The 27,958-nt window shown below is 33.2% G+C and overlaps 2 protein-coding genes across 4 annotated transcripts in view; both read left to right on the top strand.

Annotated features, from left to right (window-relative positions):
* Window positions 1–27,958, top strand: part of LOC126978499 (chaoptin) — a 310,992-nt gene that overhangs the window by 184,672 nt on the left and 98,362 nt on the right. The gene's annotated exons all lie outside the window — the stretch shown is intronic.
* Window positions 6,936–27,958, top strand: part of LOC126978496 (uncharacterized) — a 52,173-nt gene continuing 31,150 nt past the window's right edge. For 2 of the 3 annotated variants that reach the window (XM_050827328.1, XM_050827331.1), the window contains exons 1-11: window positions 6,937–7,068; window positions 7,185–7,297; window positions 11,181–11,298; window positions 11,384–11,517; window positions 12,432–12,566; window positions 12,707–12,820; window positions 14,025–14,059; window positions 14,724–14,829; window positions 15,968–16,129; window positions 16,869–17,025; window positions 23,402–23,536. In XM_050827328.1, coding sequence (XP_050683285.1) covers window positions 7,235–7,297; window positions 11,181–11,298; window positions 11,384–11,517; window positions 12,432–12,566; window positions 12,707–12,820; window positions 14,025–14,059; window positions 14,724–14,829; window positions 15,968–16,129; window positions 16,869–17,025; window positions 23,402–23,536 — 1,159 coding nt within the window. In that variant the 5' untranslated portion in view covers window positions 6,937–7,068; window positions 7,185–7,234. Of the gene's footprint in view, window positions 7,069–7,184; window positions 7,298–11,180; window positions 11,299–11,383; window positions 11,518–12,431; window positions 12,567–12,706; window positions 12,821–14,024; window positions 14,060–14,723; window positions 14,830–15,967; window positions 16,130–16,868; window positions 17,026–23,401; window positions 23,537–27,958 lie in introns of all 3 variants that reach the window. The other variant, XM_050827329.1, reaches the window with a different exon arrangement.

The following is a 27,958-nucleotide window of genomic DNA, read 5'->3' on the forward strand; positions in this document are numbered from 1 at the left end:
GTGAGACCAACAATCACATACGCCTCCATTGTGTGGTGGAACAAAGCCAGCCAGAAAACAACTGCAGACAGACTAAATAGCCTGCAGAGACTTGCCTGTATGTTGGTAACCGGGGCCATGACGTCTACTCCTGGTGCGGCCATTGAAGCAATGCTAAACCTTCCGCCTCTTCCACTGTTCATACAGCAAGAGGGGAAGGCAAGCATGCTGAGGGCAATCGCCCAGGGGGATACATGTAACTGGATGTCGCAAACGCTTAGGACTTTGGATGACTCAGTTCTGCGAGACCACATATTAGGCATGTTACCTGATCAGATGATTCCACAATTAATCTCTGTTAAACACTATATCGTGGAACTACCTTCCAGGGACCACTGGATGAACAACAAAGTCACGTGGAAGGACGGGAGCCTCATGTGGTTCACCGATGGGTCCAAAATGGAAAATGAAGTTGGCTGTGGGGTCTATGGAGAACGCCCCAGGTTTAAATCTAGCACAAGCCTTGGGAACTTTACCTCCATATTTCAAGCAGAGGTGTATGCCATCTTGGAATGCGCGGAAACCAATATCCAAAAAGGCTACTTCAATCATAACATATACATTCACTCTGATAGTCAGGCAGCATTGTTGGCTTTAGACGCTGATTTGACGACGTCTAAGTTAGTCAATAATTGCGTTGAATGCCTGAATTCATTAGGCATGAAAAACAGACTGATTCTCAGATGGGTCCCAGGGCATGCCGGAATCATAGGCAATGAAATGGCCGATGAGCTCGCAAGAGCTGGGGCTAAAGCAGTCCAATATGGTCCGGAACCCATTTGTGGACTGCCTAAGAGCGCCATCCGACACACCCTGAGTAACCAATGTAAACAAGAAGCACTTAAACGCTGGAACAACTCTTCAGGTTTAAACCACTCTAAAGCACTGATAAGGGCATTCAACAGCAGTTATGCGAATGAAGCCCTATCTTTGAACAGGAAAAATCTATGCATACTCACTAGGATGCTAACCGGGCACTGTCGCCTAAACAAGCACCTTACCGCACATCTGTAGTATCATGGGAGCTATCACTAAAATGAAAAACCGCTTCGGGTCTTAACGACGTTGAAAAAGCGCATTTACTTAGAAACGTCTTAGTCTCTTACGAAATATTAAATTGATCGTACAATGAAAAATCGTTTCTGGATTATACTAAGAAAAAAAGAAACTTCTGTGTAGATACGTCTTTTCATCGTAGTATAAAGAAAAATTGTCAGGCGCAAGTGGTAGTTGCGTTTTTTTTACTTAGCACCGGTGTTTATGCGGAAGGAAGTGGGGGTCGGAGTCGTGAATCTACTCCGCAGTTGCGTGTACACCATGTCTAAGCTCTTAACATCGGATAAGGACTACTACGTCACGTTTGCGCATGCTAATTTATAGTTTACGTACGAAGCTATTGTATTTTATATTTATATCAACTTTTTTTAATTTTCATGCTTACTATAATTTAACTAATTAATTATATTACAGTCAATGCATTTCTTTGAGTTAATTTTATTTATACATATTGTATATATTTTAACAGTCTGTGTAAGGTCGGAGATAAACAAATATACTCATTTTCATAAAATAATAGTAACTCTAAGATAAAAACCATAGCTTAAACCAGCTTTTCTGCTATAATATGGCACTAAGCCTTATCATGTCATAAAATGAGCAAGCTATTTAAAGCACTTTTACTTGTTAAAAGAGATTAAAAACTAAAATTTAGAGGATTTTCATCAAGCAGTTGCGAGCACTCAAAGAACAAACATCAATGTGAAAGTGATGAATTTTAACGATTTTTATCAATTCAAGGACTGTTCTTCTTCTTAAAAATTGCAAAACTCTGATAAGATATGTGTAACATTTCACATAGCACCTATATCATTCTTTATAAGAGTACTTCACTAGTGAAACAGAATACTCTGTTGACTTTTTAAGGGTAAAAAATATAAACAGCAGAATACCGCCACCAAAAGTGAGTTCAAAATGCAGAGGTATCACATGCACTGATATTACGACAACTGACTCCTTTGATGCCAGACAGTTGAAAATCATTTTGTTATAATCTACCTACTAATAGTAAAAGTATTGATCTCATCCATTATAAAGAAGACTGATGTAAAACTAAGTAAATGTAATTAATTGTGGGCACATAGGTTGACGGACAGATGGCCGGTGGGGCAGAAAAGTCCTCGAATGGCGACCACGTACCGGAAGACGCAGTGTTGGTAGGCCCGACAAGATGTATGGACGAACTGGTCAAGATCGCCGGAATAAATTGGATGAGAGCAGCACAGGACCGATCGTAATGGAGATCTTTGGGGGAGGCCTTTGTCCAACAGTGGACGTTTTCCGGCTGATAAAGGAGAAGAAGAAGAAATCTGACTATCATTGTTTTCAGATTTAAGTATTCTCTTGCTTTAAAGTAGATTGAGTAGTAGTAGATTATTTATTTATATATCTGAATTATTTTAAACTGCAATATTTCCTTGTTTTGGGCTGTCACCAAAGCGCAAAGCAAATAGTTAGAGACTTGCCAGACAGCTATGAAGAGAAGCATGATGATTTTAAGAAAATCAGACAGAGTACGAACCAACGTCACCTGAAGTAACACTAAGATACAAAATATTACAACTAGAATACGGAATATAGTAATAGAATACAGAATGGCAATAGACAGGCCATACAGTAAAGAGGCATCAAAAAATTAAACAAAAGAATAGTGTTTTAGGTTCCCTTCAAATTGAGAAAGGGAACGGACGTGTGAAGATGAGATATAAACGATACCAGGAAAACTATGGACAAGGAAAGCTCTAAACCGAGAAGAGTGGAAAGAAATGGTGGAGGCCTTTGCTAATGTTGGGCAAACAGACGAAGTTTTTGATGTCATCGACTTAGCGGAGTCGCTATTTTGTTTGATAATGTATCAAAATTGTACAAAAAAATAATTTTAACTAATATAGAGCGACAAAGCGGTCCAAATGTTTATTTGTAATTGTGTTTTTACTTTGAATGTTAGGAATAAGTACATAATTTACTGGTCTCATTTATGTTTCAATAAGGGATATTTTTCAGAACATATTTTGATTTACTGTTTTTAAAAGAAGTTATAGTTAGAAGTTAAAGTTTCTAAATTAAATTATAAAAAATTTTCTATTACAAAATCAAATTTTACTAAAGAAGTCTGTAACAAAAACTTACCAAAAAGGTCTCTTGAAAAAAGTTGTTAGAGTCCTTTTTCATAAAATAATAAATATAATTTCCTACATTACGTTTCTGTGTAATTATAATTATTTTCTCCAATTTTAGAATTTGGTAGATACGTCTTTTTTCGTTATGTTGGCAGAATTGACGTCACACTGTAAGTAGTCGCAGTGCATATCGGAACATACCCTTTATTCCATTGCACGGTATTATTGTGTATGCGTGTAATCTTTACTCGCGATTGAAGTAAAACTTAATAATAATTAACTTTAGGAATAATTAACAGACGCATTAATATATTACATTAAATAAGGCCATGTTACCAATTCAGCACTCACGTATTACTGAAGAGCTAATCTAACATTTTTAGATTTTTTGCTATTTTTTTTATCGGAAAAGCTTCATCTTTTGAGCAAAGTTGGCATTTTCTCTACCTATATAATATAATTAATATTATTTTATCAAGTGAGATTTTAAATATTTTACAAATAATGATATAATGTTATAATTTAATATTATTATTTATCGGAATATAAACACTTACACTTTTTACTTTGTTCTTGATTTTCTCTTTTATTCTTATTTATTGATGAAAGAGTCAAATGTTCCTGGGATTCCGCCATTTATTTGACTGATTATTATTTTCAATATAAATATTCTATATATAATTCAGTTCATTGTCCATTCGCATATTTTAAAATTTTCATTCAATAATAAAATAATTGATAATAAGAAATTGAAGCAAACCCTTTGCCTATCTTAATAATGGAAACGAAAAAAAAAACCAAGATCAAATTAACGAATGTCAGAAAATTTCTGAAAACTTATATATTATTATTTATTGCAATAGTAGTAATAAATACACAATAAGACACTTGGAGATTTTTATTATTAATATTACTGAGCAATTTGAAATATTTTTTAAAACCATTAAATTATAACGGCTTAGAAAAATATTTCAATTTACTTTTGTACTGAGCGTTACTTACGTCAGAAAAATATTCTGAGTTACCCCCAAGTCGCGCCTAAAGGAGTTTTACTTCAATAATTGAAATAAGGTTCATGGATCAAATATATATTTTTTACTTTTCAAAAGCCGATAATCGCTGCTACTACCACGTTTTTCAGTAATATTTTTATTTTCTCGCATGAATGTAACAAAATAATGTTTCCTTATACGCATTTTTTTGCCATGGTGACCATGACTGGATACAGGAAATGTAACAAGTGTTTGCCTTTTGATTATAATTTCATGAATCCCGTTAGACTTTACTATAAAATATGGCCTGTTGACAATAATAAATTAGTTTCAATTTTACTAGCATAATAGTCTCCTTTCCGTGACACTTCCGTTTCCGTTTCATTTGTAAAAAAAATCCCTCGTGCGCCTAAAGAAGTTTCACTTAAAAATCCGAAGTATTCGTAAGCTGCTTGCAGTTTTAAAAGAAGATGGCATCCTGCATTGCGTCTGTACCTGTTTACGAGAGCTTTTGCGCAAGATGGGATATTTCTTTAAAAATGTAAATCTTAAGGACACATTTTAACTGAAAGACCCAGTATTGCTGAATGGTGCTTTAGATATTTAAGAGCTATACGGAAATATAGAAATGAAAACCGAAGAATATATTTTCTGGACGAAACATGCGTTAACAGTAGCCAAAATTCCAATAAGTGTTGGCAATCTAAATCTGAGCCCAGAATTTAAACTGATATTGGCAAAGGTCGTCGTTTAAATTCATAGGGGAAGCCGTGACGGATTAGTTGACGGGGCCTTAATTTTCAAATCTGAAATAAAAAGCGGGGACTACCACGTAGATATGAATGCCACAAATTTTCATAGCTGGGTTAACCATAAATTGATGAATAAACTAGCCCCTAATTCAGTGGTCCTAATGGATATGGCCTCCTACCATTGTGTACATGTAGAAAACATAACTACAATGTCAAGTTTAAATAGAATCATGCAAGATTGTGAAACCGTATCATGCCGATCTCAATCCCATTGAGCTTGTGTGGGCCGATATTAAAAATAATTTAGCTTTAAATTATATAAATTCTTCATTGCACGACAAAATTACAATCATCACAAAATTGTTTTCTTCACTCCCGAAAAATGGCAAAAGTGGGACGACCACGTACAAAAAATTGAGAGCCAATACTGGAACCACGGCATGAGGTTTGACAATGTGATAGACGACTTGATCATAAATGTAGGAAACGAATTATATTTTGAGGAGGATATGGAAATTGAAGACATGTCTAGTAATGGAGAAGATATGGATTAATTTTTAAACGACATCAAGAAATCATCAAACGACAACTCCCTGCCTAGAATAGTTTTTTTTGAAGTCGGTTTGATTTGTTTAATAATGTACTATAACGGTGATAGTGTTTTTTTATTTACTTAAAGAGAAATGTTAATTTTGCTTATAAGCTTTTTTTTGTATTGTTTATAATAAAATATAACAAAAAAACTTTTGATTCAGAATTACAGAAATATTGTTGAAAATACAATATTACAATTAGGTACCCATTTCATTAATTCTAACATTTTATTCTGAGATTTCCGAGAGCGCACACTACACAATATGTGTGTTGTACAGCTTACTTGTAGGCAACCTAGACTTCTGGGTTAGTGTGTTGGCTTAGGCTCCTTTAGAAAGCTTTCTCCAGCCCCACTTCGTGCATCTATTGCCTTTGACAAAACACGAAGACACATTTGTTCATAGTTTGATTATCAAAGTATGAGTGTTATTGATTATATTTTGTGATGCAATACCTGCAGTATCGTTTTATTATATACTTGGCAAGGCTATAGCATGAAGAGCATTTATTCATGCACAACCTTTTTCGCAATATTTGGTGCAGTCCGCTTAACGTGGATTTTGCTTTGCTGTGCATGGTTCTAAGGCTGTACCTTCTATGATCCGAACATGATGGTTCACCTAAGCCCACTTATTCTGGCAATCATAATCCATTGATCCTGGATTGCAGCTACAGTCTTGGTATCTGTCCACATCCTTTTAACTTTTGCTATTGCGGTTTAACTTTGCTGAAGATTGGACTGAATGATTTTAATATTTCAGTTTTTAATTTCTCAATTCAAAATGAGGTCCTTATGTTGGTCTACAACCCGTACCACAATGCTGATAAAGTCCATGGAACGCGGTCAAATCTCTGTAGAAGCTCTACCCTCCATGGAAGTTGTGGCCGTAAAGCTTTATTGTAAGGTCAGGTCCTTCAGGGTATCATTGTGGTGCATTTGAGCCGGCATCGCAAGTAGGGTCTAAGCATCTAGACAGACTCATCATGTATGCTCATGACGGGAGATACAGCAGGCATATACGAGGCTGGTAGATTACGGTTCAGTGACACACTCCTCATTTGAACTTTTGAGTATTTGCTGTTTGGCTTGTAAAGAAACAATTTTTGTGCATGCTAAGAAATGCCTTTACAGAGTTTGTTTAGCCCAGAACCACCAGAGTTTTGCTGCAATGGCTAGAATTGACGTTCCAGGTTAAATAGAGAGGAAAAATACTTCAATTAAAAATTTATTTACCGTATAAAAACCATTTTTGAATTTCTCAGTACAAAACGACATTTAGCCTATGAACCTGCATCCCGTGCCAACTTAAAAAAAAATATATTGATTTTTATACTCTTTGTGGGCGGGCGGGTGTGTGCTGCGCGTCTGTCTGGCTTTGTCAGTTTGTCACTTGGATTTAATCATTTGGTGTAACCGGTTAGTTGCGGCGTAATAATATTATTGTGTTTTTATTTGCATTTAAAACTGAAGATTTCATCTTTAGCAGTACAGGAAGAAACAAATCATCTGATTTGGTAAATGTTTGACTTACTTTTTTTTGTCTACTATCCTAATGAAATAAAGTGTATTACCTCGAAACTCGATCGATATTCTATTCTATACTTATTTCTTAACGACGCCATTTTGTCAGTAGGTGAAGTGTGGAAGGGCGAAGTTCGCCTGGCGAACTACGCCGTCAAGATGATTAATCTCACCATAAGAACTTTGGATTCCAGCGATCATCCCTTCTCCGTAGAAGATGATGTAAGTATACAGTTGTATATTTGCAAACTTAACAATACATTAAGATGTCGTTTGAACCATTAAAACATATTGTCTCCGACTTAGTCTAGAACCTAATTAGCATTATTTATAATATTATTCGAAGGCGTAAATGTCGAATTGCTTATTATTTGTTTAAAAAAAACTAAAATCAGTATTTTTTAACAATAAATTACAAATTCGGCATCATTGAACAATATGGTTCCTCATTGTTACCTCTAAATATACCTACTTATATATTTCTCTCTCACCCGAAGAACTGAGGAAACAATATCCATATTGTTACTATGATAATTTTTCTTGGCGGCTTTCATTGTTTTCAAACTGATCCCAAAATTAGTTATTTGCCACCCGAGAAACATCAAGACTATCCATATTGTTTCAATTATTTTAATAAGCAGCTATTTTGCATTTGAACCAAAGGAATGAGAGACTTTTAGGCAATACTTGATTTTACTCAGAAAAATGTAATTAGTAAACAATATAAAAACTTAGATATTTGAATGTGTACCTAGTAATGTTAAAATACAAACTTTTCTTTCTGGGTTTCTGAGTCTATTGTACTGTTTTTTAGTATTATAGACTATTTACCTTTTTTTTCTACTTAGGAATTGGTTTTGGTGTTCAAATAGTTGCAAATGTTCTAAGTTATGGAAGAGGAGGACAAACTAGCATATGGTTCATTTGATGGTTTGTGATAACTGCCATACTCTACTGTAAGACCAATTATAAGATGCCAATCTTTTAAGTGGTCAAATAAACATACCTAGGGATTCAAAAACGGAAATCACATTGATATGTGGCAATATTTATGGGCAAGGATCAAACTAGGTGCTCCATGGTGAGAGTGATCGGTTCACCCTATCAGGCCACCAAGGCTTTTTCATGGTGATGGTGGGTATTATTTCACTATAAATCTGCTATCATTCGGTATTACCAACACTTGACAAACTTCATGATTTTTCGTAGTGTTGCATTGTTACTTTGATTTTTGCCCAATTTTCTTTAATATAGTTCTCTAAAACTTAAAATTAATAATCTTAATTGCCGCCAAAACTACCACAAAATAATAGGAGAAGAAATAAAAAAATATTGAGATTCAGATTTTGAAAATAGAACGCAATATCTCTCCCTAATTAAATGACCAGCCAGCATTTTTTGAACAAATAACTCTGTGATAATCTATCAGCTATACTGTAAATAGGTTTCATGTTTAGGAACTTGTTATTGTTTGTATAGTCGGGCACATAAACAACTAATTATACTTACATGCAAGGGATATGGAATCTTGTTTAGACTCGTTGGAAAATAAAAAGTAAATTCACAATTTGGTTTCACTAGAGAGTGTCCCTAATTAGTTGACCATGACTGTATGTATGCTGCAGATGTGTTTCCCTCTGTCCAAGTGAATTCTCAGATACCTTGCATTATCTTCTTGCAGTATAATTTTGTCAATTAATGTAATGGGGGCAAGTCTCTCCAGAGAGGAAATGTAACATGTGTACACTTAATTTTAGTATTCCTTCTCCAAATTTTCTCTTTCATGGAGGTGATAATGATGATTTTAACAAAAGTGAAATTGTTTCTGAGTTATTTTACCTATACTAATATAGTCTACCTAGATAGCAAAACTATCATCAGCATACATTGTGATTGACAAATAATTGATTGTTGGTGTGTATGCTGTAAAGATAATGTAGGACCACTGATTGACGCTCAGACCTCCAAGCATTCCTCATTATACTTGGCATGATAGGTCCTTTTGTCCAGGTATGAATAGCATGGAAGTGTTTTTTTTTTGTTTTTAAATAAGGCTATCATGTGATACCTTATCATATACCTGGCTCGTAATGATAAAGATTTCTGAGCTTTATAGTTAGTAGTATTTTATAGGCTTCTGCTGATAAGTATAAGAACCTGTTCATTTGTTCCAAGTGCTTCCCAGAATTCAAATTAGTGTTAAGATAACAATGTACTATTGGCAATATTGATTCATGACCCACCTTAAATCATTTTTCTGCAGTGTAAATAAAGACCTAACTGTTTTTATGATTTTAAAAGAATTACCAGCCAAAGTGGGTAATGTATCAATTGTTAATCGTTCATACTTCCTTCAATGTGTTCGCTATCTCAACGAATACCATCAATTAAAAAAAATTGTTACAGTTAGCTTAAAACACACATACATCATTCCAACACATTTGAATTTCCTTTAACATTTCTAAAGACAATATAAATTAATGTTTCTTTTAAAAAATTAATAAATCACGCAACTAATAAGCGATTTCATTTAACTTTACTACTGTTTCCTCAGCCGCAGCGTAGCAAATAAGCATGCTTAAGCAATTAATAATTGAAGATGTGGCTATTGCCTATCACTATGTCATTTTAAAGACCTCAATCGCTAGAGTCAAACAAACATAAGGGCATTAAATATCGGCAAAATTTCCTTTGAGCCCTAACATAAATTCATTATGAATAATAAACAGAGTATGTATGTAGTATGTTACGTAAATTTTTAGAAATCTAAATATGAATGTAGTAGAAATGACGTAGCCGCGTAGAACATGTCGCCTCACAGGCCACCAGCGAAGTAAGTAGTGATTTAGTATTAATCGGAAGGGCGGCATGAAACAATGAGTATATATATTATGGTGTATGTCAGTAGTAACTTTTACACAATATACAACTATATCAATGAATTTATTAAGTTCATCAGCATCGGGGAATGGTCCTTGTGTGATGAGCCTGTTAAAAAAATCAGTGTTCTACATACAGTAGTACTTAAGTACCAATCATTTTGCTGAATAATTAAAAATATACTACGCGGACTGGAAATTTTCGGCATTGCGACAAGAGTTTTGAATTGTTTGTAGGTTTCAATGCTGTTGCGAACTCGCAAGAAAGTTGTTGTGAAATCAAACGGATTGGAAACAAATGTTTTTTTAAGAAAATAAGTAAATATTATCTTTAAATGTGTTTTCTTTACTATCCCTTAACTTGACTTCTTGTACTAAAAATTTATCCACTAAGTTGAATAGGCCGGTATTATTAAGAGGTGGTCGATAGTGGTCATCTTGATTCTAAAGTGCTATCACATGTATATCTTAAGTTATAAAATAATATTGAAGTGAGAACTTGTTAAGCAGCGTTGGGCACTTTTTCTTAGGAGAAACGCTTATGGGTTCGCGTCACCGAAATGCTCATGACTGGCGCATGCGATAAATAAATAATAAAAAATATATACATACATATTTATTTAGACACTTTATGATGAAATCTCATCGTCACGGAAATGCTTATAGCAGGTATATCAGTACCTATACAGATAAAGAATTGTGAAATTGAATGCATTTACTGATTAGTGAAAAGATCAATTATTGGCTAGCGTGTGTTATGCTAAGTATAATTTGTACCCAATCAAAATTAAAGCTGAGCTAACAGTTTTTTTTGCAATGCGATTTTCAATTGGTTTCTTTAAAAAATACGATTAATGCAAATAATTCAAGTATCTACTTATTTTATGAAATTTACTTTGGCGAATAATTATTTACTGTCTAATTATTATGAATACAACTAAGTAGTATTATATCACTAATTTGTGAACTTAATGCAACAAATTTTTTTTGGTTCTCTAGAGAATTGCCAAATATATATATACATATATTTCACTTCTCATATTATTTCAAAAATAATTGGTGTACTCTGCTCTTACTTCTTTACAGCTAGGGCTATGACAATTTGTTTGTAGCATAATAAAGTGTATCAATTCTAATTTTCATATATTAAGGTATCTCTAAAAGAATATTTGGTTAAAATTTTTGTGTACAACTAATTATTTTTATCCCTGTTTGTTATTCCGCAGATCACCGTTGAACAACTCAAAATGTTAGTTGAGGAAAAGGTGGGGCTTAGGTATGATACACTACGATTCATATACTGTGGAAGAGTTCTTCATGATGAAAACCTGTTAGCTGACTATAGTAAGTATATGCATTGTTATAACTCTCGGAACACTAACTTCATATCAACCAATTGCTTAAGTAAAAGTGTGTGTGTGTACTTCAGATGTTGACGACAAAGTAATTCACATGGTTACAACATTGCCTCCTGATGAGCGAAACAGAAACCCAGATGCTCCTGGGGGGGTACCTTCGACATCATCATCACAGTCTAGTCCGAATAGTCCAGGACCAAGTTCGGTGAGTGCTAGGTTTTTTGTGTGTTATCTTTTAGTTATTATGATAGTTATCTTATATTAATTTAGGTTGACTATAAGAGTTTTTTTTAAAAAGTTTATAAAATTGTAAAATTACCTTCTGAGAAGTGCATGGTGAAAATTTTACTACTTGAAGTGGTCATTGTAATACAATGTAGGCCAGCCAGTTTCTTTGAAATCAATTAATTTTGAAACAGTGTTCCGATACTGAGAGAGTCTAAAAAGGAAAAGTGGTGGAAAGAAAAGAGGTTAAAAATAAGATTTCATACCATTCATTTGTTTTTTAAATAACGAGTTTTTTTCCCAGGAATTATAAGTAGGCTCTATACTAATAAATTAAATTTGTAAACAAAATTTACCAACAATGCGGGACTCCAACCCGCGACCCCTCGTATTTCCCATCTAGTGTTATTTCATATATAATTTGAGTTTTTGCACCTTGAATGATTGATATACTACAAGATGAAAGATTTTTGATAGAAAGCACGGATCCTTGCAACACCAAATTTCTATTTAACTAACCATAATAAAAATTATTGTTATCTATGTAAGTGAAAAATATTATTTAGGAGCATTTACTAATGTTTTTGACATGATAACTTCTTTAGGCATGTTGGGGTTTTTTTAAAATAGGAAATAACCTTTGAACCACAAACACTTCATTCAACAGTATTTCCTGCACAATAAAATACTTGATGGGTTTTTAAAAATTACACATATTATCATTGCTCAAGTTTTCATTTTGCAATGTCACTGTTTTTTTTCCGGTTAACATGTTCAATTAACTGATTTAACTTTTACCACCCAACTCTATAGCTTATCTCAATGTTCAGTAAATATTGGTTAATATGTATTAAGAGGTCTATTGATAATATATTTTTTTTTTATTCATTTTAGGAGAATTCTTCAAATACATTGTATCCTGAAAGGTTGTTACAGCAATCACCAACAGCTGCACGCCTTAAAACACTCCGCAAACTCATCAAAACTATGCGGACTATTTTTGGATGTTTACAACCACATTTTCCAACAGTGAGTAGCATTTTTTTAAAGAATATATTTGGATTTAATATTTTAGCAGCCATTCTTGCTTTTTATAAAGTTAATCATATTGATTACAATTAAGTCATTCTGCATTTTAATGCCCACATTTAATAATTCTTATTTTAAAGGTGGCACATGTTAATGACAGTTCATCAGATGAATTTGATAATATTGAAGATGATGGATTCCTTCAGGGCCTTGGAACTGACGATGATGACAACAACCCAGAAGATCCAAATGAGGTAGTATGAAGTTAAACATATTTAAGAATCATTATAATATTTGATATCTTATAATATTTGATAAGAAATGTATATTTAAACTTGTATAATATTTTTAATTCAAATCACATCAAAATCACTCAATTCATGCAGTTCAAGGAAATGACACTTTTTTATTTATTAAAGGTTGAGCTTTAATGAGAAGAAGTGGCAAGAAACTCATTACCAATCTTTTAAATTAACATTTACAGCTTCATCATTTTACAAATCCCACTCCACTATCAAATACTAAATGCTTTACATGAGTAAGTCAAAACAATTGAATGTAAATTAATGAGTAAATCCACTAGAGTTAATAATCACAAAAATAGAATAAATATCAGCAGCATTACCCCATTATAATATACCATATGACATAATTCTGTGAAAGTAACTCCAATCTTGCTGTTTCTATGTGTGTTGGGGACCAAATCTTTTTTACTGCATATGCAGCAGAACCAAGTCTACAAGATAAGTTGCCGGTATATTCTTTTTTAAATAAGACAAGTTTTAATACAGAACAAAGAGAGCTTATAAATTCATAACCTTCATCATAAATTCATAATACTTCTATACAGCCCACAGATTCTTAAAAAGTACTTCCGGATAAAGAAGTCCATGCTATTTTCTATCCTATTCCATCACATTCAGCAGAAATGCTACATAAGATACAATATTATAATTCGAGCCACTGTTCACACATCATCTAGATATAAATTTTATGAAGTCTATGCTATGAATCTAACTTAGCTTTATCTGTAGGATATTTAAATACTCATACAGGCTAGGACTAGAATTTGATTCGATTGTAGCAATAACATAAGTATTGAGTTAATTGTATTTTTAATAAATAAAAAAGTTCCGTTTCTTCTCTCTCACAGCGCCATTTCATTCTGAAGTGCTGGTAGTCATCAATAAAATTCTGAAGGATACGATTTCGCGGAATTATATGCTTTCTAAATACTCAGGTGTTGTTGAGGCACATGGGTGACTGTGATCTTTTAATGTCAGATGTAGCCTTTACCCGCTCTTTATAAGCTCTGCTTATCTCATTAAAAAACCTACGATTGGGTCATATTCGACCGACCTCTACCTACTCTGTAGGTTGATTGTTGGTTGTAGTAACTGGAGCGGAAATCTGTGTTAACAAGACATTATCTTTAATCATGTACTATATTTATTGCAGGTACAAGATGGTAACGTCGAAACTGTGAGGCAAAGGTTCGTTCATTAAATTCAAGTAAAATTAAGCTCTTAGTGATTAAACCTACTTAAACATACGTATGAAATTGGGGAAAAAGTATTACAGTTATTATTCAGTATTCTCTCCTCTTGCGCGGATAACTGCCAGCATCCTTGTATTCATCAACTTCAAGAGTCTGACGATGTAATCTTGAGGAAATGCATTCCACTCCTCTTCAATTGTTATTCGCAGTTCTGGAACACTTGTTGCAGTAGGTACCCGGCTCGAACCCGACGTTTCAGCTTATCCCATAAGTGTTCTATCGGATTCAAGTCCGGGCTTCGAGCTGGCCAATCCATTGTATGAATGCCAACATCGCGTAGATACTGGGTCACCATGCGAGCCACATGAGGCCGTGCATTATATACATGGTCTGCGAGGATTTCAGTAATGTAGCGATGAGAAGTTAAACCACGTGCATGGCCACGGGCCGTCGGTTCAATGAAAACTAACGCTGTATACGCGATTAACGAAAATCCGCCCCAGATCATTACAGATCCTCCTCCATAAGCATCAGTTTCCTCGACGCAACACTGAGAATAACGTTCTCCTGATTCTCCAGATTCATTAAGGTTGAAATTATATAATGTTTTGTGTAACGTAAGACATTATAAAAAAATATATGTTATCTAAATTATACAGGCCAGAGGAATTTGCCCGATTGGTCGGATTCCTACACGAAATAGAGACAGCCTTTATTCCTATGAGGAAATTCTATCTCCGTTGGATACGGTCAGATGACAGCCAGGTAAGAATTCATTATATTCAGCCATAGAAAATAATATACAGTCGGGTTCATAGAAAAAGAGCCCATTAAGGAAGTAGGTAAGTATCAAGTATATCATCTTCTTACTGTGAAGCAAATCCGCAGACTACACATGGTAGTATTTCGTAAATTCCTAATACTATTTTCTTCTCAGAGAAACACATTACAAATTCATACTAAACATAGTGTACCTATGCCTATTAACGGCCGTTTTCAATAACCTATCTAGCCTTAGTTTAACTTACCAGAGATAGACAAATCTATCTTTTTACGCTTACTTACATTTCAATAACCTATTGACAGATAGTATTGGACTATAACTATATTGGACATAACTATGGATAGATAAGATCTTGTCATTAAAAGGTGACAGCAATGTGTCCGTAAGTTAAACTAAAAATAGATAGGTTATTGAAAACGGCCGTTAAACTATATTGGACATAACTATGGATAGATAAGATCTTCTCATTAAGGTCCGATTTTTCAATCCTCAGTTAAACAACTAGATAAGAGAAATTCGACGGATACTCTAGTTATAAGTGTATTATCTATGCTCATGTCAAAAGATCTAATAACTATCATCTTTTAACGACTACACACGTAATTTATGTTATAACTATCTAATATAGTAGAAATTATAATATAATGAATATTTTTGAGACAATTGACGACTTCGCGATTGAAGAAGAAATCCATTTCCTCAGCAACAACGAAAACAATTTGAAATTGAAATAAACTGAACAAATAAACGAGTGAATTAAAGGTTTGTTGTTATTAATTGTTGTGATAAATGTCTAATGTCAAACAAGCATCTTTTGACCTTTCTCTGTCTTATGCGTTAAATAATATATATGTCCATCTCGCTTGCTCGTCTGAAGTGTGAAGTTGCTTCGACAATACCACAGACAACTATTCTTTGGATAAAAAGCGATTGAAAAATTCAAAACTTTTAATCGTTAGATAAACAGTAAGTTAATTTTATTCTCTCGATAGTTATCTAGTGATTTATCTGAGGATTGAAAAATCGGCCCTAAACGGCGACTGCAATGTATCCGTAACTAACTATCCGTAAGAGATATTGAAAAGGGCTGTAAATATATAATATAAATAAATATTTCAGTTGACAGAAGCAAACATAGAACCGCGGCAACGTATTATCGATCTCATCCGCACTGTGTATCATCACATGGCGCATGCATTTCACATCGTTAGTGACATAAACCTACTATCAACCCCAACACAGACAAGACTTACGTCTACGCTGCAAGTCAGTGCTATGCAGGTGTGTATTATCACTAAAATATAACTTTGTTTATTATTTATTGATTGTGTATGAAGCAAATGTGTAAGTTTTGTTTTTTAAATTAGGTTTAAAAACTATGTATTTGCAATTTGTGAAGCGAAATCTTCTCTGGGCATACTGAGCACTTAATTATGTGTTAATTGAATGATACTGAACCGTCACGCTGGGTAATGTTATACTGAATGTCCTGCTTACAATCATTCTGAATGTGGTTTTTGTGAAATAAATGTTACAGAGCTCTTGATGTGAAAAATTACCCGTATTATAGAAAATAGGAAAAAAGTAAAGTACAGAGGAAACTTAAGATCTCCACTGACAAAAAAGTTATGGACCTTAATATGTCGGAACTTGGCAAGGCTTGGAACCGGTTATAAATTAACAGTTATTATTAACGGTTGACACCGTTTTGTATCTATTATTTCGGAATGGAGACGTTATATTGTTTAGTATTTTATTACTGGTTAATTCCAGGAGGGTCAAAACGAGAGAGGGTGTACCTGTGATTTGTATTATATTATAAATGTAACTAAGAGGTAAATAAAATAGTTCTACAAAATAGAACTAAACTATATAATAAAGTTCTCTATGTACCAATCGATATCTTGACGGGCTTGTTTTTTTTCGATTTCCAAGCATTGGAACTTGACTTTTGGTGTCGTTTGTATAAGTTTCTTACCTTTTGACTGTGTTATCACGACCTCTACAATTTTTTTTGTAGGAATTTTCCCGAGAAATGGAACAAGAAGATGACTTTGAACAGCATATGGCGGGTGACCCATATACCTTTGAATTTGAGGTGGATTCAGCAGAAATGCCCATTGGATTTCATCACATGGAACAGAGCCTGCTCATCACTCAGGTCCCACTTAACAATGGTAATTACAAATTTTGTTGAATCATTACATAGTTCATCCGTTTTTTTTTATGGAATAGGAGGACAAACGAGCGTACGGGTCACCTGGTGTTAAGTGATCACCGCCGCCCACATTATCTTGCAACACCAGAGGAATCACAAGAGCGTTTCCGGCCTTTAAGGAAGGTGTACGCGCTTTTTTTGAAGGTACCCATGTCGTATTGTCCCGGAAACACCGCACAAAGATGCTCATTCCATAGCTTTGTATTACGAGGGAGAAAGCTCCTTGAAAACCGCACTGTGGAGGACCGCCACACATCCAGATGGTGGGGATGAAATCCTAACTATCCTAAAATAATTGCACATACACTGTAACTAAATGTAAATAAACTTTGGAAAAAAAAATACATGTCTTTAGTTTTCATTTAAAATGCGGAGCATTATCCGCAGCCTATTACTTATAAATAAACATCAATGACTCAGAAACAAACATTGATATTTATCATATAAATGTTTCCACTTAACGGTATACAACCCCGGGAGTTCTAGCTCAGTGGGCGTGGTCACTAACCACTGGTTTGTTATTATGGATTTCTGTACTATATTCGGTTAGATTATCTCTGGACGTCTATGACATCATATCGTCGCTTTGTTACTGTGTGCAAAATATCTACAACTAAATAATATCCGAATATTTTTTTTAATATATAAACTGCGTCCGTTGTGATTCTGATTATAATTAAAATGAAAGCATTTAGTATGTACAAAAATAATTTATTTTTCTGATAGAACTATTATGGCAAGACAGAGTAACAGAAACTACAACTACTATTAACAATAAAAGTCAAAACGTAACATTAAAGAACATCAAAAAACAAAGCAGTCTTAGCACGAAAATATCACGAAATGTACCTAACGCTAACGAAACTACAAACCGCACTGTCGCAACTGGACGAGTGCGAGGGGGTGAAAGGGAAGGGGGCATTACGTTCCAGCGAGGTCCAGAGATAATGCCGTGTAGTAGGAGTAAATACAAAAGTCAAGAATTAAAAAAAAAGTCGGTTATGAAATTATGAGAAACCCATATATATAAACCCATATACATATATACACGTGTTTGACTCAAAATTTCTTTCGGTAAAAAATTCCACGGAGTTGTTCCAGATTCGGGGAGGAAGCAATTTTCACCTTTATACTTTTCATCCAATTAATGATTTATCTCGGATAACTATGCAAGACTTAGCCTCATTCACCATGTCCAAGTAAAGCTGTGATTAGTAACTTCTCAATGAACGTTATTTGGAAGCTACATGTAATGAGTATTACGAAAATTATGTTTTGAGTAACTACTGATTGGTTAAGTGAAGTAATGAATCTGTCACTTGTCATATTCATTCAATTTTACAAATATCAATTGTCAAACGTCATTGCAGATGTCATCTATGATTTTGTTGAATATTGAGCGTTCATTTCACTGTTTAGCGATCGCTGTTTGTTTACCTTTGAAACTAGAAAGCATCTGGAAATTGTATAATATAGTTATTGTTATTTAGTGGTTACTTGTGTGTATATCATTATTATGGATAAAATTAAAAGAGAGAGAGAAGTGCATACTTTACACGAGAGGGATATTTTGGTATTATTAAATATAAATATGGTGATATCTTGGAATTTATATACGCATACTTGGTATTTGTTCCATGGAAGAATAATCTAACTCATCCAATTGATGATCCATCAAATCAAATAAATCCATATCTTATAATTGATTTTTATGCTTGCTCTTAAATTAGTTGAAAGATGCATAAAACAACAACTGATAATAATAGTAGGCACATAATATGTATAATGCAACTGTCAAGTAACCGTGCTAATTGGCAGAAGATGCGGCAAGTTAGTTACGGGACAGTTAATCTTAAGATTAGTGTTACTTTAAGGTAGTGAAATTCGTATATAATGTTACTATTGACTTTACTCAGTGATTAGCTTACTTTATAGTTTACTTGAAGGTGGTGAAAGAGGGCCTTAATAATTAGTGCTACCAAATATTCAAGTGCTGCTTCCACTTCAGATGGAGAAGAAACCAACGACGACAGTAATTTAACAAAAATGTTTTAACGAATAAATAATGATATTCATGTTTAAATATTTAAAAATACTATTATTTAATAAAAATATAGAACTGTCACACAAAAATTTTGGTTAAAATAATCATGTCACGTCACTCTTATTACAAAAAACAAAGTCCTCATAAATGTATTGCAATTTTTGCACTATGGTTTTTAATGTAATTATTTGGGTGCACACTATGATACAATTGAGCTAAGTTGAGATCCTAATGATATCCCAATATTAGTATATTATGATACAAATGAGCTAAGTTTAGATCCTAATGATATCACAATAATAGTTTATTATGATACAAATGTGCTAAGTTGAGATCCTAATGGTATCACAATAATAGTATATTATGATACATATGAGCTAAGTTGAGATCCTCATGTCATCACTATAATAGTTTATTATGTTACAAATGTGCTAAGTTGAGATCCTAATGATATCACAATAATAGTTTATTATGATACAAATGTGCTAAGTTGAGATCCTCATGTCATCACAATAATAGTTTATTATGTTACAAATGTGCTAAGTTGAGATCCTAATGATATCACAATAATAGTTTATTATGATACAAATGTGCTAAGTTGAGATCCTAATGGTATCACTATAATAGTATATTATGATACATATGAGCTAAGTTGAGATCCTCATGTCATCACAATAATAGTTTATTATGTTACAAATGTGCTAAGTTGAGATCCTAATGATATCACAATAATAGTTTATTATGATACAAATGTGCTAAGTTGAGATCCTAATGATATCACAATAATAGTTTATTATGATACAAATGTGCTAAGTTGAGATCCTAATGGTATCACTATAATAGTATATTATGATACATATGAGCTAAGTTGAGATCATAATGATATCACAATAATAGTTTATTATGATACAAATGTGCTAAGTTGAGATCCTAATGATATCACAATAATAGTTTATTTTGATACAAATGAGCTAAGTTGAGATCCTAATGATATCACAATAATAGTTTATTATGATACAAATGAGCTAAGTTGAGATCCTAATGATATCACAATAATAGTTTATTATGATACAAATGTGCTAAGTTGAGATCCTAATGATATCACTATAATAGTATATTATGATACATATGAGCTAAGTTGAGATCATAATGATATCACAATAATAGTTTATTATGATACAAATGTGCTAAGTTGAGATCCTAATGATATCACAATAATAGTTTATTATGATACAAATGTGCTAAGTTGAGATCCTAATGGTATCACTATAATAGTATATTATGATACATATGAGCTAAGTTGAGATCATAATGATATCACAATAATAGTTTATTATGATACAAATGTGCTAAGTTGAGATCCTAATGATATCACAATAATAGTTTATTATGATACAAATGTGCTAAGTTGAGATCCTAATGGTATCACTATAATAGTATATTATGATACATATGAGCTAAGTTGAGATCATAATGATATCACAATAATAGTTTATTATGATACAAATGAGCTAAGTTGAGATCCTAATGATATCACAATAATAGTTTATTATGATACAAATGTGCTAAGTTGAGATCCTAATGGTATCACTATAATAGTATATTATGATACATATGAGCTAAGTTGAGATCATAATGATATCACAATAATAGTTTATTATGATACAAATGAGCTAAGTTGAGATCCTAATGATATCACAATAATAGTATATTATGATACATATGTGCTAAGTTGAGATCCTAATGATATCACAATAATAGTTTATTATGATACAAATGTGCTAAGTTGAGATCCTAATGGTATCACTATAATAGTATATTATGATACATATGAGCTAAGTTGAGATCATAATGATATCACAATAATAGTTTATTATGATACAAATGAGCTAAGTTGAGATCCTAATGATATCACAATAATAGTTTATTATAATACAAATGTGCTAAGTTGAGATCCTAATGATATCACAATAATAGTTTATTATGATACAAATGTGCTAAGTTGAGATCCTAATGGTATCACTATAATAGTATATTATGATACATATGAGCTAAGTTGAGATCCTAATGACATCACAATAATAGTTTATTATGATACAAATGAGCTAAGTTGAGATCCTAATGATATCACAATAATAGTTTATTTTGATACAAATGAGCTAAGTTGAGATCCTAATGATATCACAATAATAGTTTATTATGATACAAATGAGCTAAGTTGAGATCCTAATGATATCACAATAATAGTTTATTATGATACAAATGAGCTAAGTTGAGATCCTAATGATATCACAATAATAGTTTATTTTGATACAAATGAGCTAAGTTGAGATCCTAATGATATCACAATAATAGTTTATTATGATACAAATGAGCTAAGTTGAGATCCTAATGATATCACAATAATAGTTTATTATGATACAAATGAGCTAAGTTGAGATCCTAATGATATCACAATAATAGTTTATTATGATACAAATGAGCTAAGTTGAGATCCTAATGATATCACAATAAAAGTTTATTATAATACAAATGAGCTAAGTTGAGATCCTAATGATATCACAATAATAGTTTATTTTGATACAAATGAGCTAAGTTGAGATCCTAATGATATCACAATAATAGTTTATTATGATACAAATGAGCTAAGTTGAGATCCTAATGATATCACAATAATAGTTTATTTTGATACAAATGAGCTAAGTTGAGATCCTAATGATATCACAATAATAGTTTATTATGATACAAATGAGCTAAGTTGAGATCCTAATGATATCACAATAAAAGTTTATTATGATACAAATGAGCTAAGTTGAGATTCTTATGATATCATAATAAAAGTTTATTATGATATAACTGGATTTGGATTTGGAGCGGCAATAAACCTCTTTGTTGTTGCAAAAAACTGTATTAAGTGGTTAAATTGAAAATGGTCGGATACTCTCATATAATTTGTAGTTAGGTACTAAGTTAACTTTGTAGGCAGGTAACTATTAAGCACTAGTGTGTAATATTATTATGCAACTGTTGTGTTATAAGGGGTATTAAAACACGAACGTGGGTTCTGAAACAGTTAGCTTAATGCTAATATTAAGAAAGTTAGTCCTAGTAACCATAACAACATCCAAAATAGTGTTATTATAAAAACGCATGACATAATATTGTACTGAATTTCATTACATCTCTCGTTTGTATGATAAAATGGTTATAAGCTAACTGTTTTAGAATCTTTAATAGTTGAAGCATAGGTGTAGATAAAATAGATTTTATTGTTGGTTGCGGGTGAATGAAACACTTTTGCAAGTATTTAAATGAGATCATTTTAATGTTTTTATCTCCTTGCCTCACGTTTTAATAAAATAAACAGTACTTTATTTAAATAGGTAGAATGTTTTTTTTATGACAATAGCAAATTTTTAAAGGAATAAAACGCGTGTAATTGTAACGGTTTTACATTAGATGTTTGCGTAAAAGTTACATTTTAGTTTAGTTAACCCGACGTTCAAGACCTTTTCTGATCTCGTTTTCAGGGGGAGACCCCCTTTTTAATCCTTTAAAAGTGTTTTATTTAAATGTGTAACACTCGCGTTAATCAAAGAAAATACTACAATAGCAAATTGACATATTTTAATACAATTCACAATTCTTAAACTCGCGCCCAGGACGCTCGTAACCCAGCTTCCTTGCTACCTTATTAACTAACATAACGACACGTAGTATTTTTAGTTAGTGGGAATACTTCCCATACTTAAGGAAATATTAAAAAAAATATATTATTTCTGTTAGTGTTACCAATATATTTATTATTTTAATTTATATAAATTTTTATATTTGGTTGATTTTATATAATAGCATGATTTATTTAACTCTCAATTTTGTTGCTACATTCTTTTAAAATATAAAATATAGACAGTCAACTGACAACACCAATATGATGTCAATTGATCACTAATACAGGCCCTCAAGTTGAAACACCGGTACAGGTTTAGCTCTGTAATTATACCTTAGAAGAATCGTTTATAATATGCAACCCAAATTACTTCTATAAAATCAAATTTAAAAGATCACTTAGTTACAACAATGTTGGAACAAAAAAATAAGACCAACGATAGTACGATTTCTTCCAATCCGAAACGTGTATTGCAGTATATCCATTTTTATCATATCATCATGTTTATCATAATTTGACTGAAAAAACATCATCACACATTACAATAAATGTAAAATAACATTTTTATGCATTAATTAGCCGAGTTAAAATTATGTAATTCTGATTACTTTTTTCATATAGATATCCCTAACATACCTCAACCTGAAGAAATGGATATAATAGTGAATATTGGAGAAATTCCACTACCACTGGGTGCAGACAATCCTCCTCCTAACTCGGGCCCCATCCTTAATAACGAAGTTAATCAAGGCCGCGGTGAGTATTCTTATTTTCTATAATATATAATGCTGTAATTGTGTAATAATGTCATTGTTTGTGACGCCGTCGTGGTTCGAGTCGGTGTTTTGAGTGACAAGGTTATCGTGGCATCATATTATGTTTACAACAAACACAGAAAATACACATAGTTAGATTTCAGGAGCATTATTTGGGTGTTTAAAAATAGAAATTAAAATTAATATCTTAGAATCGAAATAAGAGATTATTTACGACCCGAGCTTACAGAGTTTGATGCAAGACTGAAAAATATAAATGCAGAATATAACTAAAAACTATCTTACCAGCTACTGTTATAATAAAAAGTCGCCCAGAAGGGCCGACTGATAAGAGAAGTGCTGCGTTAGGCTCTACCGCAGCGTGAGAGCTTAAGGCTCTTGCACTATAGGATAGGATAAATAACTCCTCCCCCCTTGGACCGATGTTATCGGAAATGCAGCTTTTCGAGAACTTTGGAAAGTTCTTTTAACGAAATGTTACATACTAAATATACTATAATTATTAAGAATAATGGAGTTAACCCATTTATAATAAGGGCCTCTGATTAACTATATTTTTCTCCTGATGTGCCGGATTGTTTTCAGTTTCTTTCGAATGAAAATCCTGAAAATCAACAAAGCTTCGTTTTTATTTCAGAGAGAAAATTAATGTCAATAAGATGACGATCGCGTACAACGAGGAAATAGTGACACTATTTGATCACTTCTTTCACTTTATAATTCAGCAGAATTTAAAACAGACTTGTGAAAAATAGACACTTTACTAAATGCTAAGGCTGTTTCTATTTCACAAACTTTTAGATAGATGGTTCTTAGGTTTACTATTAACTGATTAAGTAATCCAGATACAAGAGTCATATAGATGGAATGATTGATGATTGACCTTGCCTGTAAGATCTTTTACAAGATTTTCAACTAATTTTATGCGTGCATTCATTATCTTCTTGTTTTCATCAATTGTTTTGGTAGAGTTCAGAAAGTGATCCAACATTTCAGATATCACAGTAAATTTTAAAAATCGTTCTGTATAAAAGCTTGACCTAACTTCATCGGGAGAGAATACCAGAGTTTTGATTGATCTTGAAGGGCCTGGTTTGGGAGATGCTGGGTTGAAAGGGCCTGAATCGTCGTTATCCATATCGCCGAGAGTAGACACCACCTGTGGAGGACGTTTAATATTTTTAATTGGAACTTTTGTGATTTTATCTCTAATTTTTATTGGAACAATATTGCGATCTATCTTCCCCGTTACGACAGCTTTTTGGAACCTAGGTTTATCTTTAGCTTGTCTTTTGTCCTGATACTAACGATGGTCCAGCTTCCCCACCTCGCTTGTTTTTAATGTTTTCCTTTGGGTTTTGTTGATTGAAGTGATTGAGTTATTTTCTTATGGTCTTTAAAGAAATAAACATTTTGACTGTTGCTTCTCAATACATTTTTGATAATGTTTTGTATGTTCATAAGCACATTGAGGAATTTTCTAGAAGTCTTTTGTTGGGCGATGTATATGCTTCTAAAAATATGATCCCAGAAAATGTACAAAACAAATGTGTTACGAAATTTAAAAGATTTGGGAATAAAGTGAACACCCTCAGGCTCTTTAATTATAAATGTTTATTGTACGATATTACATTGTAATCCATAATATTTTATATTTAAAAAAATGCCCGCTGAGTTTCTTGCGCCCATTCTTCTCAGGTCTGAGGCAGTCTCTTTTGAATGGGTGGTAGATTTTGACGTTCAATAAGTGATTTTAAATCCTATTTTGAATAAAAAAATTTGAATTTGAATTTAATTATTAATTAATGGTGTTTATTGGTGGTATGCAGTGTGACCAAATACAACTTCGAATGGTGATAAGTCTGTGGCGCTGTGTATTATATTATTGTAGGCCATAACGGAATACGTCATTACAAATGCTGCATCTGTGTATTCTCTTTTATATTTAACCAATCGGTAAATTTCTATTATTGTGGAATGAAACCGTTCTATCAAACCCATAGAATTCGGGTTGTTGGGTGTGTGCCTATGTGTAGTTTAATTTTATATAAATTCTGCCAGTTCTCTGAATAATTCGTTATTGAACTCGGTTCCAGGATTAGAACTAATTTAAAGTTGCATTCTGCATTTGTGTTAGTTGAAAAGCCGGTTTGATGGGTTTTCTATCTTATTTAGAATTTTACAGTGTTCGCAAGTATCTATTATGGAAACGGTTTCATTCAAATTTTGCCAATAATAAGTACGTCGTATTCGTTTGATAGTTTCTGTAATACCGCGGTGGCAAGTTTTGCGCTCGTGTAATATAATCACTATAGCTCTTTGTTTCTGTTCATACTCAATATAAACCACGCGCCCAGTACATTCGTAAAAGTTAACTATACCCTTTATAAATAATGAAACGATAATGCTGAAATCTTTTCTGTGTTCAGGATTCTCAAAGTAAATAAAATATTTCGTTTTTAGCTTTATATAATTCTTTTGAAATGGTCTTGGGGTCGTCAGTGTTTCTTCGTATTGAAATACGAAAGTACTGCACTTCCCAACGTAAAAATGCAGACTTGTTCAATTGAACTTTTAAATTCGTTTGACGAAGTCGAACACGGTACGCAACTTTTGAATACGCTCTATTAATCCGTTTGAATATATAAGTATATCGTCTAGGTATACTAGGCAATGTATACCTTGCAACTCTCTTTACACGTTATCCATCGTGCGTGGGAAGGTCGCCGGTGCTGTTTTTTGGCCAAAAGGCATTCGGAGGAAAAATCATAATGACCGTTTTGGGTAGAGAAGGCTGTTTTCTCAGTGTCAAAAATTTCAATTGAGCGGAAACCTTTTGTCAAACAAATCGCATATGTTGGGAAGTGTCAAGTGAGTACTTATCGTCAATCGTTATGACATTTAGTCGGCGATAGTCTATTACTATTCTATATTTCACCTTACCAGAAGCATCTGCCTTTTTGGGAACCAAATAAACAGGGGCACTCCATGGCGAATATGATTCCTGAATTACGTTGTTCTTGAGAAGTTTTTCAACCTGACGTTTGATATCCTCAGCTTGTGCTGGTGGTTGTTGTCTGTATGGTTTAATATAAATTGGGTCTTCGTTAGTGGTCCTAATATGGTGTTTTACCTGATTTCTAAAGGTCAAGGGCAACTCTTCACAATAAAATATGTCTTATTCTATGAACAATTTTTGTAGGGTGTCTCGCTCCTCGTGGTTTAAATGTTCTAGTCGTAATTTTGATAAGTTATCTGTCAATAGAGCGTCAATCTAAACGTCTGTCAAGTCAGTTGTAGTATTTACGATACACTATTCGTTATAGAATTCAGTAACCTTGAAAGGGGCTGTAATGGTCAGCTTCATTTGAAGGTCAGTGGTGTTCTGTATGACAGTGAGTGCAAAATAGTTTTCGCATTTAACTATTGCAGGTGGCATTCGGACCCCATCTCGAAACTGCTTGTAATCTAAAATTGCAAGGCCATCTTTTTGATTTACAGGAAGTCTCACTCGATGTTCCGTACGTGGATCTAATAGAAGTTCGTGGTCAGTATTGTAAGCTATGGGAATGTTTGCGCAGTTAGTTTTTAGTGTCTTGTCCTTCAAACATATGTCAGCGCTATGTCGAGAAATAATCCATTCCAATCAGTCCGCCATACCAATAGTCAACGTTATTTTATAAAATTTATGATAGCCACTATCGTTCAAAATCGAAAAAAGAGGAATATTAGCCACTTCATGATGAACACAATGAACATGTGTACTCGTAATGGTACTCGTAAATGGTTCATATTGTTTTGCATCAGCGAAATATGCTTCCGCCTTTTCGGGGCTTATGAAAGACCTTGTGCTTCATGTATGTAGCATAAATTTACCATTTATATCAGGGACATATATATTAGGATGTCTTATGTTAGCGTCATAATTAAGCTCTATCATTTCTGGTATCGAATTTATTTGAAAATTTTGCACATCATTTGAATCCTTATTATTTTCAATAGATTGCAGAACATCAACGTTTTTCCAGTATTGTGCGTCGGGGCACTGATCTGCACAACCATCGCTAGAATACCTACATGTTCGTATAATCGTAGTCATAGTCGGTCGTCATATTATAATACGTATTATCATTGTAAGCATTGTATATATATCATCACCTAAATCAAGCTTGTTTACAGGGAATCCTTATTGTGGTTTTGCCAGTGTTGGAGCAGTTCTCATGGTCACGTCGCGATCGTTCAAAAAAGCCTATTGTGGCTGGTATCATGAAGGTTGAGGGTGGCTGTAACCAAACTGTCCTACCTGGGGTCTAAAGCCAAATTGTTGAGGGAGTCTGTACCAGTGGGAGGCTCCTTTGCACAGGATGCCGGCTAGATTATGGGTACCACAAAGGTGCCTATT

Source organism: Leptidea sinapis, chromosome Z (genome assembly GCF_905404315.1).
Source record: "Leptidea sinapis chromosome Z, ilLepSina1.1, whole genome shotgun sequence".
In the NCBI taxonomy this organism is placed as follows: Eukaryota; Metazoa; Arthropoda; class Insecta; order Lepidoptera; family Pieridae; genus Leptidea; species Leptidea sinapis.